The sequence below is a fragment of the Citrus clementina genome, unplaced genomic scaffold (genome assembly GCF_000493195.1).
Source record: "Citrus clementina cultivar Clemenules unplaced genomic scaffold, Citrus_clementina_v1.0 scaffold_5, whole genome shotgun sequence".
Classification (NCBI taxonomy): Eukaryota; Viridiplantae; Streptophyta; class Magnoliopsida; order Sapindales; family Rutaceae; genus Citrus; species Citrus x clementina.
This window is the reverse complement of record NW_006262201.1, coordinates 24,172,586-24,191,869: the sequence shown is the minus strand read 5'-3', so window position 1 is coordinate 24,191,869 and position 19,284 is coordinate 24,172,586. Positions and strand designations below refer to the sequence as shown.

The 19,284-nt window shown below is 35.2% G+C and overlaps 1 protein-coding gene across 1 annotated transcript; it reads left to right on the top strand.

Moving 5' to 3' along the window:
- The first annotated feature begins 16,936 nt into the window (after positions 1-16,936).
- Positions 16,937-18,945, top strand: LOC112098057. Its single transcript, XM_024183663.1, has 2 exons — positions 16,937-17,549; positions 17,870-18,945. The coding sequence occupies exons 1-2, from the start codon at positions 16,937-16,939 to the stop codon at positions 18,943-18,945; spliced, it is 1,689 nt and encodes a 562-aa protein (XP_024039431.1).
- The last annotated feature ends 339 nt before the right edge of the window (positions 18,946-19,284 follow it).

Sequence of the window (19,284 nt, the reverse complement as noted above, 5' to 3'; positions counted from 1 at the left end):
TTATATTGAACTGGGGGTAAAATGACAACTTTATACCAATATGTAGAAATATAAGATAGAGTGAGAACTACATAAATAGAGCTCAAATTTGGAATCAGAACTATGTGCTTAGAGGGGGGAGTCTCCTATTTACAAATACAATGACTAAATTATGGTCATCGGATGAAAACAATTCGGATGCATAAGATTGTGCCACATGGCATAATTACATTAGATGGAACACGTCATCAAGGTTGTCATCCATGCATGTGCGTGTATTGTACACCCATTTTTGGTCCAATAGAATGTTGCCACGTCGTCATTAAACAAAAAGTCAGTGGGTTTAAATTTGGTTGGGGGGTGGGTTGAGTGTTGGAGAATGTATATTTACAAATGATAAAATCATTATTTTGCACTCTAAGTCTCATTAGCATTTCTATTTTTATGCATTTAAGTCCTTTAAACTTTAACTCTGTGTGTGTTGTTATAATAAGAGCATTTTATGTATCTAAAGAGTGTTTTGGTCATTTCATAATTAATGAGAAATTAGACAGTAAAACAGATGATATTTCTAAGCCTGGAATGGGTAAAAACCTTAGGAAGTGCCTAAGGGTAAAATTATAATTTTAATCATGTTTGGTATCCCAGATGGTGGTATCGTGGTCATAAATGAATTCAGAAGCTTGAAAAACATATAGGACGACTGAAACTAAGGTTAAATCGGACTCTGATTGAATGAAACAAGATTTACAAAAAGTCTAAATCTAGTCTGATAGGACTTATGCTAATTTGGTGGAGCCTAGCTGACTTTGCATTGATTGATGACACGATAACATCCTATTCGACCGAAAAATGTGTGTATGTTACATGCATAATTGTGTTTATTGTTTTAATTAGATTAATGACAATCAAATAAAGGAATAAGCATTGTCTCCAGCCCTGCAAAGTCACTCCCACATCAACCATTCATCAAAATCAATTAAGAAAACCCATGCAAAATGATCAATTATCAAAGCTACATTAATCAAGCCACTTTCAAGAATGACACATCGAACTCCAAAATCTCACTAGTAAGAGTGATAATCTCAAAAGAAAATAAACCTATTACACACAGTCATTCGAAGGAATGTTAGATTAAGAGAAAATATTAGAAAAACAATATCATTCGCTCTTACAACAGGAAAGAATAATGTTCATAGCTCAAAAAGCAATATTATGATCTCAGGCCAAATAAATTACTAGTCAAACTAACAATATTGTTGATATTTATTTTTATACATCACCACATCTTTTAGTCCATGTTACTAACTCTATTCTAAACTATAGTTCCTAAAATCAAGAAGGACTTTTAACTAGGTATGGACACGGCTGATAAAGAAGGAATAATAGGAAAAATAAAATAAATGTTTGAGAAGAAATAAAGATCATTTGGAAATTACAAGATACTTTTCACTTTCTTTCATTTATTTATTTAGTTTAGTTTATTTTTTATTTTTTAATTATTATAACTTTTAAAGTAATGCATCACTGTTTTGAAAAATCATCTATATTTTTCCCAAATATGAATAAGTGATGGAAAACATAAAAAAAAACTAGGGTAATATACTCCAAATTGGAGTAGGATAGGATGGCAACTTAACAAAGAAATTTTCTTTTTTTTTAAGGCTAAAAAGGCGTAAATATAGATACTTTATAATAAGGATGGCGAGAAAAGGTTCAAAATGATCGAAGATGGCTTTTCTATCATTTTTTAGGTCTTTAAATAGTCTTTTACATCTACTAGTTCAATAGACTTTCAGATGTAGTAGCATATGTTTTTTTATTTATTGACTTAAAAGGAAATTTAGAGATCTTGTAAAAGAATTGTTAAGCTGTTTATATAAAAAAGGTTACTGTCAAAGGATAATAGGCTAAAAAAACTCACTTGGAAATTACTATGACATGTACATTTCTTTAAATAGCTCAATCAATTCCACTCATTAAATCTCTCGATTCACATTTGCCAACATCAACATGCAAAGTAGCAAATACCAAAATTTAAAAGTTATCTTGTCATCCAATGTCAAACGATCAAACCAATTCCTTAATTTTTTAAATAAAATACCTCACCACTAACTTATTCCAAACATTGTCCTCAACATTTTACACTCTAAAGATATACATACAAAAAGGTGAAAAAAAAAGAAAACATAAATAATAAAAGAAGAAATTAAAGAGATCACACCTAAATTGGCTACAAGCGCTTAAAGGAAAATGAAAAGAAAACATTATAAATCAATTTTCTTTTAATTTCTTTTACGAAAACAACATAAATACTCAGAAGATGCATTTTTAGAGTCACTACACTTTTTATCCATCCATCTTCAACTTAAAAAAATAAATAAAAAGGGTCAGTAAGGATACAAGAACATAACTATCAATTATTCCACACTTGTCAACTATTCTCTCCCCAAACCAAAATGAGACATCGTCCTTAATGTCTTGAAGGAAAGAAGTAAGGTTTAGAAAACATCAACTAAATGTTGATATAATAAACTTAAAAAAATATCCACAAACAAAGAATTGAATCTAATTTGTGATTCTTACTACTTACACCATCATCATCAATCAACCAATCCAATGCAAAGGTCTTAGAATCTGGTTCTGGTCTATAAGCTCGTAATATGTCAATTAAGTCATAGTACTGGGAGCACAAATAAAGAGTTTTTTCACTGTGAATGAAATAAAATGATTCTTAATTGCATGGTTAAGAAAAAGGTCGTTAAAAAGTCATAAAAGTTATTAACATTTAACAAATCAATGATCTTTTAATGAATATTCAAATAAGCATAAGATGCAAATGTAACTAGTGTCTCTAGAGTTTCTAGATCTCCTGGCAAGAAAATGAAACTGTCTACATGGTTTAGAACCTCGAATATTCTCTCCTACATACTTGAGACAACTAGCTCGTCTCCAATTAGTGAGCCACATGGGCATCCCAAAAGTTTAGGACTTTTAAGATGATATCGAGCACTTGGCTTCCTCTAGTGTAAGTAGCTTTGGAGACAAGTCTCCATAACTCTTAGTTACCTCCTTTATATATGTATTTTTTTCTTTGCTAGTACTCAACCAAGATCTATAGCTGCTTGAACAAACTCTTTTTATTTTTTATAATGAACACAAAAAGAGCATAAAATCGTCCTTAAATTATCTATTCAAAGTTACTGCCATTAGGACAATTCTCAAAAACTATTTATGAATGGTTTGAAAAAGAAGCTCATTTTTAAAGATCTTGGTGATATGCATAATGATTCAAATATGTATATGGGTTAGAGTTATTCAAATGATGCGTGAAATTCGTGGCTCAAGAGTCAAAAGAAAATAGTAAAGAAAGTAAATAGTAATTAGATATAAAATCACACAATTAAAAGCAATAATGCAAACAATAAAATAATAGTAAAACAAAAGGATGTGTACTAGTAGTTCTGACTGTAACTCACATCTCCCTTTAGTTTTACATCTAAGAATAGCGTGAACGCCCTCTATGGGTCAAGGATATACTTCCCATCTAGTTTTCTTATAAACTAGCAAACAGGGTTGTTAATAGTCAAATTCTTGAGACGTTGTTGTGCACATTTTTTCTAGAATAATGTCCATACTAAGAAATTGCTCTTTGTGCTTATCTACATGGATGCATTTCAAGAGACAAAAGGACATCGTCCAATGACTCTTTATTCAAATCATCTCTAATAAATTGAATCATATATTCGCTGTTGTCTGACACCATTCCCAAAAATTTACACATATTCTTTTATGGTCCATTCGGGCATAATTATTATAAGAAATTTCCAATCATCAAGATTTTCGTTTTCGTGAATAATTTTCTTTCCTGCAACTAGGCATGCAAACAACAAATTTAGAAGGTAATCCCCTGTCAATAGATGTCTACACGGATGTTATTCATCTTAAGCAGTCATAAGTACTTGGATCGAACTTTATAGATTGTAAGGATTGCATTCTAAGAGAGAGAGGGAAATCCCTTTTAAAGCTTTGCAAAAATTGCATTCCTATCTATACCTTGACTTGAGAATATCAGTTAATGTTGTAAACTGAAGGAACCAAATTTAATAGTTACAGAATGTCATTATCCGCTACTTGAACGAGATAACAATTGATAACACACCAAAAAATAAAAAGAACCAGTCTAGCAAAAGCAAAGCACGTGTGAAAGCAAACAATAAAATGAAAACGTACAATGAAAAAAAAATGGGGGGGGGGATATCTTCAAAAATTAACTCATCATCGTTTTTTTATTGAATTTACGCCAAGATTTAATTGGATATCATAAATATTACTGTATTTTCCTAAGTTGTCCTTTTAGATCTTCAATATGGGATACTAATACTGGTAGTCATAGATCCCAAATAAGATGTGATTTACAAATTTGGGGCAAGCCTCTTAGGTAAAGTTTCATACGTAGAAATTCACAAAGGCGGTTGAATAGTGTTTATCTCATTCAGGTACTCATGACGCACAAGATAAGTGATGAGATAAAATATAATTGTTAAACAAACACATTTAATCTTGAATCAACATAGAAATAGCAAAATGAAATGACAAAAAGTTAAGTCACCTAAAAGAGATGTGAAAAAGTCTCAGTTAAGATTTAGTAGGTCACTCAAATTTATTTCTCTATGTTCTCTATGTGGTTGTTACTCTAGATATTGTTTCAATCTTTGGCCATTAACATTAAAAGTGACACTATTATTTGGATCATCAATTTTCAATGGCCCCATGTGGAAAAATAATGTTAACAATAAATTGACCAGTCCATTGAGAACGTAATTTTACATGGGAAATGGTACAGTCGAGAATTGAATAAAAGTACTCTCTATCCTATTATAAAAGATTTTATCATAACATACTTCTCATAAGAGACTTTTATCCACTACTTGTAGTTCTTGGAATTTTTAGGAGAATAATTATGAATTTCCTCAAGTTCTACTATTTGTAATCTCCTCTCAAAACTAGCCTATTGCATGTCAAAGTTAAATTTCTTGATTGCCCACTATGCACGACGCTCAAGTTCTACCTAATAGGTAGTAAGCTTTCCCATATGCTAGCCTACATGGAGACATCCCAGTAGAAGTTTTGAAAGTCGTTCAATATGCCTATAGTGCATCATTGAGTATAATGACCAATCTTTTCTGTTTGGTCTCACTGCCTTTTCTAACATGTGTTGTATGTCCTTATTAGAGATCTCAACTTAGCCATTGGCGTAAAGATGGTATTGGGTCACCACTTAATATGTAATGAAATACTTTTCCAAGAGAGCTTTGAATGGTTTATTACAAGTATGTGCCACTATCATTGATTATCGTCCAAGGGAATCCAAATAGCGAAACAATATTTCTTCACAAAAATCCTACCACCACCTTGTGATCATTACTTTTGCACGAAATTGCTTCTATCTACTTTCATACATAGTGGACAACAACCAATATGTATTGATGCCAAAAAAATAAGGAAAGAGTCCTATGAAATCGATACCCCACACGTTAAAGTCTCGACTATTAGAATATGGTTTAGTAACATCATTTTCTTTTGTGTAATACTTCTTATATGCTGCCATTTATCACATAAAGAACAAAATATGTAAGCGTCTCAAAATATAGTTGGCCAATAAAAATCATATTGTAAGACTTTAATAGTCATCTTTTTAGCACTAAAATAGCCTCCACATGCTTGGTTAATAGTCATCTTTTTAGCACTAAAATAGCCTCCACATGCTTGGTCATGGCAAAATGAAAGGATTTTTTTTAAATTCACTCTCTAGGACGCTTCTGATTATTTAATCCACGTAATACTTGAACATATAAATATCATCTTAAAAGAAATTCTTTATTTACACAAAAAATATAGTCTTATCTTATTTAGTCTAATGCTCTGGAGGTTGAACTATAGTAAGATAGTTAACTATATCAGCATACCGTAGTAGTACTCCTATACTCATAAGTTGACCACGTGGAAATGATTCAATGGTAATGGTTCTGGAATTCTACCAAAATTGAGGCATGAGAGATGATCTACCATTACATTTTCTGTATCTTTCTTATCTTTGAACTCAAGGTTGAACTCTTAAAAAATTAATACCCATCAAATTAGTCTAGCTTTTGTGTATTTCATTTTAAGAAGATATTTAAAACCAGCATGATCTATAAACACAACTATTTTGTATCTTATGAAATAAGTTCGACTTTTTTCTAATGCAAACACTACTGCTAGCATCTCTTTTTCAATGGTTGAGTAATTCAATTGTGCATTATTTGATGTCATTAGCGTAGTAAATGATATGAGGAATGTGATCAAATCTTTCTTTATTATTGCTCCGATTGGATAATAAGGTGCATCATATATGAACTCAAAAGGTGAGTTCTAGTTCAAAGGTTGAATGGTGGATAATGAGGTCAGCAACTACTTTAATTTTTCAATTGCCCCAAGATATAAATCATCGAAGATAAAAAGTATATCTTTAGCAAGTAAATTGTATAAGGATCTAGAGATTTTGCTACAATTTTTAAGAAAAGGTCTATAAATGAAATACTATCTAAGCAACTCAAGAGAGAGGGTGAATTGGGTTTCAAAAAAATATGCAATGCTTGAACAAAATTTAATACGAATATTAAACGAATTTAAAACAATAATAAATAAATCAACCAAAATGTAAAGAGATAAGGGAATAAAGATTCAAACATAGAGATTTTTACGTGGTTCGGCCAACCTTGCCTACGTCCGCTTCTCTAAGCTCAGCGGGCTTGAGGATTCCACTAGTCAAGCCTCTAAGGCCTCAAGAACACTTACAATTGACTTCACAGGTGTCAATCAACCTTTATACCAAGAGATTATCCTCAATCTCTTAACCCAAGTGTATCACAACACTTACATTCACTCAAAACAAAGATTACAAAAGTGTTTTTCTGTTATACAATATATATGATTACAAATGAATGCTTAATGTGTGAATAAATAAACAAGAACAAATTTAAGGCTCAATGAATGTTGTATTCTCAATAACAAGCTCAATGATAACTCTTTAATCAACCCCTGTTTGAATTTGATTGAGCTTATTTATAGTTGGAGCTGAAAAATAGCCATTATTGACTTTCTGCACTAGTAGAAATGGCGTCATTTGCGACCAAAACACTGGTCGCAGAATATATAATTTTGGTCGCTAAAACTGATCTACGACCAAAAAATGGTTGTCGCAAACTCGCCACATTATGTCTGTCGAGGAATCTTTTCCGCGACCAATCGTTAAATTCGTCACTGATAATGGCTTTCTGTGACCAAAATACATCGTCATAGATTAATTCATCTTTTGTCAATTGTTATATTTTGCGGCTACTTAATTGGTCGCTGATAAGTTTTCTACGACCAATAACTATTGGTCGCGGTTTTCATGTTTCTGAGACAAAATTTAGCTGTCGCAAAATCATGTTTTCTACGATGAGCAATTTTGGTCGTAGATTAATTATTTTCAAGGTAAGGCTGGTTGCAAAAAATTTAAATATAATATTATGTTTTAATTATAATTTTATAAAATTATAATTTATTTAATTTTTCTTTAATAATTAAGACAATTATAACCAACTTCATGAAAGTAGAAAAATTAAATTAAAAGTTATTATTGATAAAAAAAATACACAAAAATTTTTGCAAATGAAATTACATTATTTAGAACAATTACATAATTGTAACACTTGGAACAATTACATAATGATCTTCAAATAACATTGTAATATTTGGAACAACTATATTTATTCATAAATTTCTTGATTTTCTTCACCTCCTTGCATCTTGATTTTCTTCACCTCTTTGTATATGATCTTCAATATTTAATTTCTACAAAAAAAAAGCACAAAGGTTAGTTAACTTCTACACATGATAATTAAATAAAATTATGTAACCAAGAAAAAACGTTTGTAAGGAAAATAAGTTAGGAAGATAGAGTGAGAACAAGGGAATGAGAATTATAAGAGTGAGAGAACTTAGAGATAAAAATGAAAGAGAGAAGAATAATACAAATATATATAACATGCTTGTCTTTTGCGACCACGTTTAAATTTGGTCGCAAAAACTTGTTCAAATTGAGTTTAATTGTATAAGGCGGTTCAATTTCCGCCAAAATATTTCATTTTTAGCGACCAAATAATTATTTGTCGCAAAACGTATTATAAATATCTTTTTTATTATTTGGTTGGCGGTAGATTACCCGCCAAAATCTTTCGACTTTTTGCGACAACTTGAAAGGGGTCGCAAAAAGTAGATATTTTGAGACGAAAATTTAGTTTTGTCACAAAAAGGAAGTCGTACATTATTTTTATCACTTTCTTTTTTGCGACGAAATCTTGAAGTGGTCGCTGAAAGTATAGAATTTGTGACGACAATTTTTTTGGTCGCAAATAAATTAAAAGTAAATATAATTGGCAAATGCTTTTGCGACAAAAATTGTGTTTGGTTGCAAAAAGTGAGTTTTTGTGATGAACTTGATTTTGGTTACAGAAAAACAAGACATTTAGCGACGAGATTGCCTATGGTCGTAAAAAGTGACATTCTGTGACAAAAATTATATCGTCACAGAAAATATGGTCGCGAAAGAATATAATTCTTGTAGTGCTGCCAGAAATCATATCGCCATTAATTGTTATCATTTAATCGTTTTGACTGGTCCAAGTGACCATTGAGCTAAATTCTAAATAATTGGATAACAGTTTGAAACTATCAATTCGCCGTTAATTTCCAGAGACCTGCAAAATAAATTCTGGCTATCCGTCTTTGCTAAACGGTTCAAGGTTAGTATGAATTATTTTAGAAATTATTGGTTAACCGTTTGTAGTTAACGGTTCGCCGATTATTTACAGTAACCTGCAAAACAAAAGAGCTTATCTGTTTTTATTAAACAGTTCAAGGTTAGCACAAAAATTCTATTCTAAAAATTATCGGTTAGCCGTTTGATATAAACGGTTCGTCGTTTAATTCCAGAATCCTCCAAAATAAACTAGCCTTATCAGTTTTTGCTAAATGGTTCAGGATCAACAATTAATGCCTCTCTGGAAATTATCGTTTTACCGTTTTGGTATTAACGGTTCGCCGTTTACTTCGAAAATCACAATTTTAACAAAATTTTTCAGGGAATGATTTTTCGATTAAAGTTAACGATTATTCATATCTCATGAACATATCTAGAAATATTATACGGCTTTTAAGAAATTGCTTATTAATGAAAACTCCAACATTTTTAGTCAAAAACATATAAAGTTCGTTATCATCAAAATCAATATACATGTTAACATTCTCCCCCCTTTTTTATGCAACATTTTACTCCCCCTAAATGTATGCTCCCCCTAAATATATGGCCAATCAATTTCTAACCAAGATCAATTTTTAATCAAAATAAATTTATCCAAAAACATACCATATTTATCCCTCATTCATTATCAAAAAGAAAAGATAATAGATGCAATTGAAACAAGATCATAAATTTGGGATTGGAGTTGCTGTTATTGCATAGAGAGGGTATCCATTTTGGCGAAGAGCTGTTGCTGCTCGGAAATATTGTGAACATTATCAACCAACTCCTACATGAGATCATCTGAAGCTGGTGGATGCTCTGGAGCTAAAGGCTGATCAGTATCGATCCCACGCTCCTCAAAATCTGAATCGGCTAGATGTTGGGATACAAAAGCACGACGAAGAGGTAGAGGATGAGCTCCTAGCCTAAAATCAGGTAGTTGATCGGGAGGGTAAACATCATTAAGCATACGATCATCTTCCAAAGCAACAAGGGTGTCTCGGTTCTTAGAATTAGAGGTCTTGATCTATTCTCCATTCTTCCGAGAAAAACCAATGCTCGTCATAACTTCTGAACCAATCTTTTTAGTCTCCTCATAAATTGTATCTCTAAGAGGTACTTAAAAGTGGCATAGTATCTTAGAAATGATACTGCCATATGGGAGCAAATGATAGTTAACCACAGCAGTACTCAGCATGTGCCTCAAAATAACATACCCAAGATTAATAAGGTGCCCCTCAATAAGACTATCCAATAATCCTACATCCAACCTTATTACTTCATTCGAATGCCCCTTCCTAGGAGTGACAATATGTTGTAACATAGTGTGGAGGAATCGAACTTGGAGCGGCAATAACTGTGACCAGAAAGGAAGAGCACAAATATCATTAGTAAGATCCCAACGCCTATAAATGTTTTGAACATTACCATTATGAGCAAAGTCGGCAAACGAGAGGGCTTTCCTAGATGTATAAATCTTATGACCAGCATTCAGAATTCCTAAGATATTGTTTAAGTCCTCAACATCGAATTCTATGGGAACACCCCCGACATGAGTAACTATCCTATCTAATCTAGTTGCGGAAATTTTCATTTTGGAATAAAATATACAAACTAGATTAGGATACACCTTTTCATCAAGATTTAAAGCTGGCCCTTAAGGTAATAACATATTTCTAACACTTCTGCCCCATACAACAAACTCCCTAAAATCCTCTAAATCCACATAATAAGAATCAATTACCTTTCGTCCTATGAAGTGGTCTTCGAAGCGTTTGGCCATCGGAGTTGTGAGAAAATGAATCATTTCGAATTCAGAGGTTTCTCGTGGTGGTATTGGATTCCTACCAGGAACACCTTTTCTCTTTCGGGGACGTTTGATGATTCAGCCATGGACACACTAAAGGAAATTGGGAAGTTTTGAAAAACATAAAAATAAAGGAAATGGAACCGATTAAAAAGATAATGGAGAATAGAGGATGTGATTAGAAGGCTCCATTGGACCAAATGATGACAAAAATTTGGTCAATATCGAAAAAAAAACTGATCGCCTGCCCTTAGGGCTTTGATTTGGGAATTTTTTATTTGGGGCTTGATTTATTGTTTTGAATTGGTAAAAGTAGTCTAAAGATGTTTAGAAATATTTCTATCGAAGTAATTTGGCAGGAAAGTGCAAGAAAAATAAAGTATTGGGAGGGGAGAGAGAGAGAGAGCTTGGGTATCACTGTTATGGAGAAACAGTGAGAGGCTAAGTTGAAGTGAAGAAGAAAACTTGGGAACAATTTATATCGCACGAAAATGGCGAGCCGTTTTCTGTAATTGGCGAGTCGATAAATTCCAAAGAGCTATTAATGGAAAACGGTGATCCGATTTTCATTAACGGTGCACCTTTTTGTAGTAAACGGTTTGCCGATAATTTATAGATATTATATCCTAGTTTTTAGATTTAAACAGTAAACCATTTATTACCAAACAGTTAGCCGTTTATTTTAACCATGATTTCGTACATTTGTTTTAATTTTTTGCTAACAATTAATTTATTCCAAGATCATTTCATTGATCTGGAATATCTTAAGGGCCAATTAAATGCATGATTTATGAATACACATAATTTATACAACCAATAAGCAATGACATCAAGACAATGAAATAGACTTGATATCATATGAAGCTATGCTGCTGTGCAATATTAATCATTACAAGCTCATGCCTAATTTTGGTAAATTGTTCTTCATTAAGGGGTTTTGTGAAAATATCAGCAAGTTATTTTTCGGTTGAAACAAAATTTAATAAAATATCCCCTTTTGAACATGATCTCTCAAGAAATGATGTCTAATCTCTATCAGCTTGGTTCTTGAGTGTTGTATAGGATTTTCTTAAAGATTTATAGCATTGGTATTGTCACACATGATAGGTATTTTATCAAGGTAAATGTCATAGTCTCTAAGTGTTTGTTTCATCCATAAAACTTGAGCACAACAACTTCCGGCTACAATATACTCCGCCTCGGTAGTTGATAGTGCAAGCGAATTTTGTTTCTTGCTAAACCAAGAGACTAGAGAGTGACCTAAGAGGTGACATGGTCCACTAGTGCTTTTCCTATCAACCTTATAACCAACAAAATTGACATCCGAATAACCAGTTAACTCTATATGCATTCCTCTAGGATACCAAAGGCCAAGAACTATAGTTCTACTCAAATAACCAAAAATCATTTTTACGACAAGCAAATGAGATTCTTTAGGGCATGATTGAAATCTTGCTCACAAGCATACACTAAACATAATATCATGCCTATTGACAGTCAAGTAAAGTAAGGATTTGCTCATACCTTGATATGTTTTGACATCAACTTCCTTACTTTTTTCATCCTTGTCAAGCTTGATGGTTGAACTCATTGGAGTACATTTTATCTTTCCATCTTTAAGTCTGAATTTCTTGAGTAAATCTCTTAGATATTTGGCTTAATTGATGAAGATTTCTTCTTCGATTTGTTTTATTTGAAGTCTAATGAAGTACTTCTATTCTCCTATCATGCTCATCTCAAATTCCTTACTCATACAAGATGAAAATTCCTTGCACAAAAACTCATTAGTTGATCCAAATATATTACCATGAACATAAATTTGAATAATGAGAATATCTTGATTCTTATGCTTAATGAAAAGAATAGTATCCACTTTTCCCATTGAAAAATAATTACCCAACAAGAAATTTTTAAGCCTATTATACCATGCTCTATGTACTTGTTTTAAACCATACAAAGCTTTTGTTAACTTATAAACATGATCTAGAAACTTTTCATTTTCAAAACCAAGGGGGTTGTTTTACAAAAACTTCTTCCATGATATAACCATTTAAAAATGTACTTTTAATATCCATTTGATATAAAATGAAATCTTCATGACATTCAAATGCTATGAGCATTCTAATGGATTCTAATCTAGCTACAAGTACAAATGTTTCATTAAAATCAATTCCTTCTTCTTAGTTGTAATCTTAAGCTATTAATCTAACTTTATTTCTTACAACCACACCGGATTTGTCCATTTTGTTTCTAAATACCCATTTAGTGCCTATAATGGATTGATGTTCTAGTTTAAAAACTAATTCCCACACATTATTTCTCTCAAATTGATTTAACTCTTCTTGCATTGCCATAATCCAAGATTCATCATTTTTCGCATCTGCAAAGGATTTTAGTTTAACTTAAGATATGAATGCAGCATGCTCACAAGTATTCCTAAATGATGTTCCAGTTGTTACGCCTCGTGAGAGATCTCCTAAAATTAAGTCTTTAGGATGAGAAGAAACATACCTCCACTCCTTGGGGAGTGTCTAAGAAGTACCTTCATTTTGCTCTTCATTTGTTTCTTCATGTTGCTCCTCTTGATTTCCTAGTGTTGTATCCTTTTAGTTATCTTTTGATGACTCATCAATATTAACAACAACTTTCTCCACAGAGGAGGGGTTAGATTCATCAAATGTAACATGCATTAATTCTTCCACAACTAAAGTTCTTTTGTTATAAACTCTATAAGCTTTGCTTGAGTCTGAATACCCAAAAAAGATGCCAACATTATATTTTGAATCAAAATTTACAAGGTTATCTTTTGTATTCAAAATAAAATATTTGCATCCAAAAACTTTGAAATAACTAATGTTAGGTTTTCTATCTTTCCAAAGCTCATACAAAGTTTTGTTGAGATGAGGTTTAATCAACACACGATTTAAAACAAACAAGCAGTGTTGACGGCCTTGGCCCAAAAATACTTAGGCAAAAAATTTTCATTCAACATGGTCCTAGCCATTTCTCGAATCAACCTATTCTTTCTCTCAACAACTCCATTTTGTTGTGGGTTCTAGGTAATGAAAATTGAAACTCGAATAACCCAAAACGAAATCTGATTTGCCCACCCCTAGTTAAATATGATGTGCAACATTGTTATATATGCTGTTTTTCAAGAGAAATGTGATTGAACCATCATATAAAATAAATTAAACTAAACCAAAATATTTTAAATTCTTTTTACATATAGCAAATTAATCAAGCATATAAATCATTTCCCCACTTGACAGCCAAATAATTCTCAAGGTATAGAGATTTGCATCTATTAAGTAATGAAGGTTTGTAGATAGCTACTACATTCATGTAGAGTTCTTTCCATTATTGTACAAATAATTAAATAATTCAAATTATTAACACCCACCTCAAAGAAACAAAATAAAATGGTAGGATGTGGTAGCACATAATGCCTCCTGCACAAATAAAAAAACCTAAAAACCAAAATAATAAATTAATCAACAAATTATGAATTAGATTTACGCATAAATATAAACGTCAAAACAACAATGATGGTCAAAACAAAGACTAGCATATCACTAATTTTGGGTTTAGTGCAACCTAAAATAGCAGCATGCAAAACTCTAACCACCCAAGGGTGTAACGTAACTCAGTTGCAAAACAGAGCCTAAACTATAGGCAATGCAATCTTGATTAATTAAGTGGCAAATTATTGAAACAAGGTTGCCAAATTCTAAATAGGGATGAATACTTATGTCTAGTTGAAAAAAAATAATAATGATAATATATTGAAATATATCCATCAAATGAAGTACTAAAAAATGTTGAAAATGATGAAGGTTGAAATTACTCTTGAAGTCTTGCAGACCAACGGTGACGGAAATTCATGCAACAGTGACTGGAAAGGTCGAGATAAAAGCTTGATGCCCCATTGAATTCAATAGTGATGGCATTGTGCTTTGACGTGCCACCATGACCCTGGATCAAGCTTCAACAGCTATGAGACTTTAATGGCTGATTGGTAGTGATTTGGATGCTTTTAGTGATGGTTTCTCGTCGAGTTTTGAAAAGGGTGTTGTGAAGAACAAAACCTAGGAATTAGGGTGCCGCAAATCCAGCAAAATTGGCATTAATCAAAGGTAGCAATTACCTAAACCTTTCGCACTTTATACTGTGTCCTCTGGCCATTTCTGGGCAACAGTAATGGTTGAGGAATGACCAGCGGCTCTTGGAGTTTGATTAGTACCCTCTATTACTAGTGAAGTAATCGAAGTCGAGCTCAGGTGATGGGTTAGGATTTGTTCAATAAGGATTGTTTTAGTTAAAGGAAGGTTTGAATGCTAGTAACAATGAGGGTTTTAGCTTTTAGTGAAATGGGAAAGTAAGTGTTTGAGTGCGTGAACGGGTGATTTTGATATACTATGAGCTTGCTTGGCTTCGTCGGCAGCAGATGTGTGGCTCAAGGTTAGGGTTTTATGTAGTGTTAAGGAGAAGGATTCATGTGAGGGAGATGGATTTGTTGATTTGTTCAACACTTAGTAAATTTTACTGTGTTGATATCTTTTAGATTTCATCAAATCGGTATTGTTTAGTATAAACGATATCGTTGTTATGGTCATTTTTTTAAAACATAATATAAACATTTAATAAAAAGATTACAACTGATTTAAATTGCACCGTTTCAAAACCATATAAATCCACATAAGACAAACATGATTTATATCTATCATCTATTTATTTGTTTAAGTTATAAATCACGAATATATCATGAATTTATGACATATATATATATATATATTATATAGGGTTGTCTCCAACATGCGTGGATATTTATTATAGAGTCCGTTAGATCTTTCTTGCTCTCATGTGAGATCGTGCCTATCATGTGCAGATCTTGGTTATAGAGATTACCGGGTCCCTTCATCACTATGTGGGCCTTTTTAATAGAGATAACAGGGTCTCTTTAACACTATATAATGTTGCTTGCATCATGCATAGCCCTAAATGTGGAGATAACAGGGTCTCTTCAATGCCATATGGGGCTATTCCTAACACGTGTGAGCCTTTATTATACAGATAACAGGATCCCCTTACCACTGTGTGAGGTTATTCCCATTATACATGGGCCCTTATTTTAGAAATAATAGAAACTAAAGAATTTAGTTCTCTATTGATGCGAGATTCTAGTTGCCTTCTCTACCAAGACCAGGACCTCTGCTCGATCAACTCTACCACGACTAGGTTCTCTCCTCGTAAGGCCTCTTCTCCGAAAGTTCCTGCATACACAGAAGCAGGTCAGAGTACGCCGGTTGTTTCCCCGGCGTAAACCCTCCGACGCTCAAGTCAGATATGAAGGTTCTTTTGCATTCTCGGGAACTCTAGCCACTAATCTTATGGCTTTTCTCTGGTACCCGTTCTTTAGAGCTTTCTTTTATCTTAATTCTAATAGCAAAAATTCTAACCATTTTACCTTCGTTGGCTACCTTTTTATAGGCCACTTTTGAGCTTAGGCCTTCCCTCCATTCGCGCTCGTTATCATCCCATCTCTCGAGAGTAGATGTTCCATTTTCGTAGGCGTGGGTGGTTGCGTGGCCTTCGTGCCTTGATTCTCGGACTGGAGAGCACGTCTTGCCAACTGTCGTTGACCGGGTCTCCTCGACTTAACCTTTAGTAGGAATGCAGCAGGAATAACTTTATGCTTCCAACAGGAGATTGGCCTCATAGATGAAGTATTCTTGGACGAGTTGGATATTCCTGCTCCTCCTCCCCGGCTGCCAGACTCTTACAAGATATATCTGTTCGAGGAACCTTGCTACCAGATGTCTGCTCATCACTACTGGTCTTCGTCGAAACATATACCACAAACACCGGTCCCCCAGTTTCTGGTGTTGGGTAACGCAGTGAGCCGACAGTAGAAACTCGACAATCTTTGCTCGCGCAGGGTTGGAAAAGGCTGCCAAGAGTCGTGTCGCATTTAATTACGAATGAGGTGATGTGGTAGAAATCTATCCCTCCATTTGAATTTCAAACCTAAGGTTGCAAGATTCTCGGGATATGTTTCATTAAATGCTGGCAGCCCAAGAGTTTGCTCCTCAGTAAAAAAACCCAAAATCCTCAAATGAGAACTCGTCATCTTCTCCCTTCTTGTCTCTCCGGCGAATGAACCTCGGCACTAAAGCTTTCATCCCTGTCTCTCTCTGACCGAGCCTCTACTTCAGGTATTTCTTCTATTTTCTCGGTCTTGGATAGTTGTAGATAATTTCTTTTCTTTGTGCTTTGTTTGGGTAGTAGTTGGTGGCGGTGCTCTGGTTATAGTTTAGGGAATGTCGAAAGGTAAAGAGAAAGTCATTGAGGTTGATGACGATGAGTTAGACGTTCTACCCAGTCTGCTCACCGATCCTGCTTTTGACCCCGGGATCCCCTTAGAACCCATTATGTCTGGTGTTAGGATTAGCGCTAGGAGGATGTCCCCCCAAACAACCTCCTCGAGCGGAAATAGTGGTGAGGAGGGATCTTCTGGCTCGGAAAATACCCTGAGTGAGGATCAAGGGGATGACTCTGGTGAGGAATCCCCGCCGGGAACACCGCGACCAGAAGGGCGGAGTACGGTAGGAGGTAGAGCCTTAACTCGGGATTACGTTATTAATTATATTGCGTGCACGACCACGTTTGATGAGCTCAACGACCTCCAACTTAGGTATAGTATTCCTGGTGAAATACCTCTTAAGATCCCAGGAAAAAAGGATTCTCCTAGCCGGCCTCCTAAGGGATACGTTACCCTTTTTCTGGAGAGCTTTAAGTATGGGCTGAGGTGTCCCTCACAACCTTATTTTACCCGGATACTTAACGGGCTAAATCTAGCTCCTGGTCAGCTGAACCCCAACGGGTGGAGAGTACTCTCTGGTCTGTTCATATTGTGGGACAGATGTTGCCAAAGTGAGCCCACAGTTGATGAGGTAAAGCACCTGTACCAGTTAAAGAGCAGTCCCAAAGATGTCGGCTAGTACTACTTCCAATCTAGTACCAAGACCAGAAAACCCATAACTGATCTTCCAACTGGTGGTGGTAGGACTTGGAAGAAAAAATTCTTTTTCGCTGGGGGTCCTTGGGGTCAAGTTGCACAAATTGATGGGAAAGATTGTCGCGTCCCACCCCGTTTCGTGGTCCCAGGTTGCTTGCTCGTTTTAGATGTCTTGTCCTCATAATTGTTCTTACTTTGTTGTTTTGTCTCTAACCAAATGTCTGCTTGTTTGCAGGTTCTTGGGGTGTTCACTTCCCACTCAAACCTGACCAGCTCAAACGGGTCGAGGCTGTACTGGCCAAATCCTGCTCGCACCGAGAGCTGCTAACCACTTACAACCTTATCGAATCTCGGTTGGTGCTCCCCGGCCATAAGATGGAGGATGCAGTGATCGGGGCTCTGAACCGGAAACGTTCTCGACCTCAAACTGCGAAGAGGGACCAGAACAAAGACGCCCCTACTGCAAAGCGGGCCAACATCGTGCAGCAGGTCTCTCCCTTGAAGACTTTACCTTCTTCTCTTTCCAAAGTTGGGGAAACCAGTGGAACAGCCACTGATCCTGCTTACTCTTCTCCCCCTGTCGGGCCTAGATCTCATTTGTCTGACAATCGAGCAGAACACTTGGTCCCCTATCTAAATGAGCTTTCTAAACTCGTGAGCAAAAGGGACCTGGAGGACTTTGATGGCTGCACTCTGGGCAAGCTGGTGGGAGCCATGCAGTATAGTGCTTTCCATCTCAGCTGCATAACCACCTACTATAAGGCCAAGGTTGGTCGTTATGACAGGAAGATGAAGGAGGACATTCAGTCGGCGATGACCAGAGCTGACGCTGCCGAGAAGAAAGTAGGGGAGCTGAATGTCGAGAATCTGAAGCTGATAGAGCAAGAATCTCTTGCTCAAGCAAAAGCCATTGCCCTCAAAGAAGAGCTGACCAAGGTCAAGGAGGATCTTCAAAGGCAGAGGGCTATGTACGAGGCTCAGCTCGAATCTCTTCGCGATTCCCACCGAGTGCAGGTCGAGAACTTGGATAAGGAAGCTGACAACCAATACGACCAGGGACTTCGGCATTCCTATCGTTGCATCATGGCCGTCCTCGAGAAGCAGCATCCTGATCTAAAGATGGATGACCTTGCAGCTGGTGTTGCCCAACATATGGACGAGGAGGCGGCAAAGGAAGATGCCGAAGGGGTGGAGCCAATCGTTGTTGAGGAGGAAAGCTCTCCTCCTCGTGCTATTCATGTTGATGTGGGTGAGGCGAGCACCCCCCCGGACGCAACTGGTGATACTCCCCCAGCACCTGAGGCGAACTAACCAACTGGGGCTGCTCGGCTTACTGACCCGCCGTCTTCTTAAACATGTCTCTTGTGTTGTAATGAACAATGTGTATGAAAATTATCGGCTTTGTTAATTATTAACAAATTAATAAAAATGTTTTTTATTACTTTCTTGTGTCGTAATTACGAGTTATTTTTCCGTTTGAGAGTCTGTTCGTCTTCGTCTGGTCGAGCAGGCTCTGGTTTGGCATATGGTTTTGCCACATGCCTTTGAAAATTCGCCAATGCTTAGGATTCTGTTCGCCTTCGCGCAGTCGAGCAGATCCTGGCATGCATGGCTTCTGGTCTCGCCATAAACAGGCTTTGAGACTTGATG

Bases quoted from the DNA above. Each gene is read 5' to 3' on its own strand.
- LOC112098057 (XM_024183663.1), top strand. From the start codon at position 16,937: ATGTCGAAAGGTAAAGAGAAAGTCATTGAGGTTGATGACGATGAGTTA. The intron at 17,550-17,869 runs GTGAGCCCACAG...GCTTGTTTGCAG, and splicing joins GTGGGACAGATGTTGCCAAA to GTTCTTGGGGTGTTCACTTC.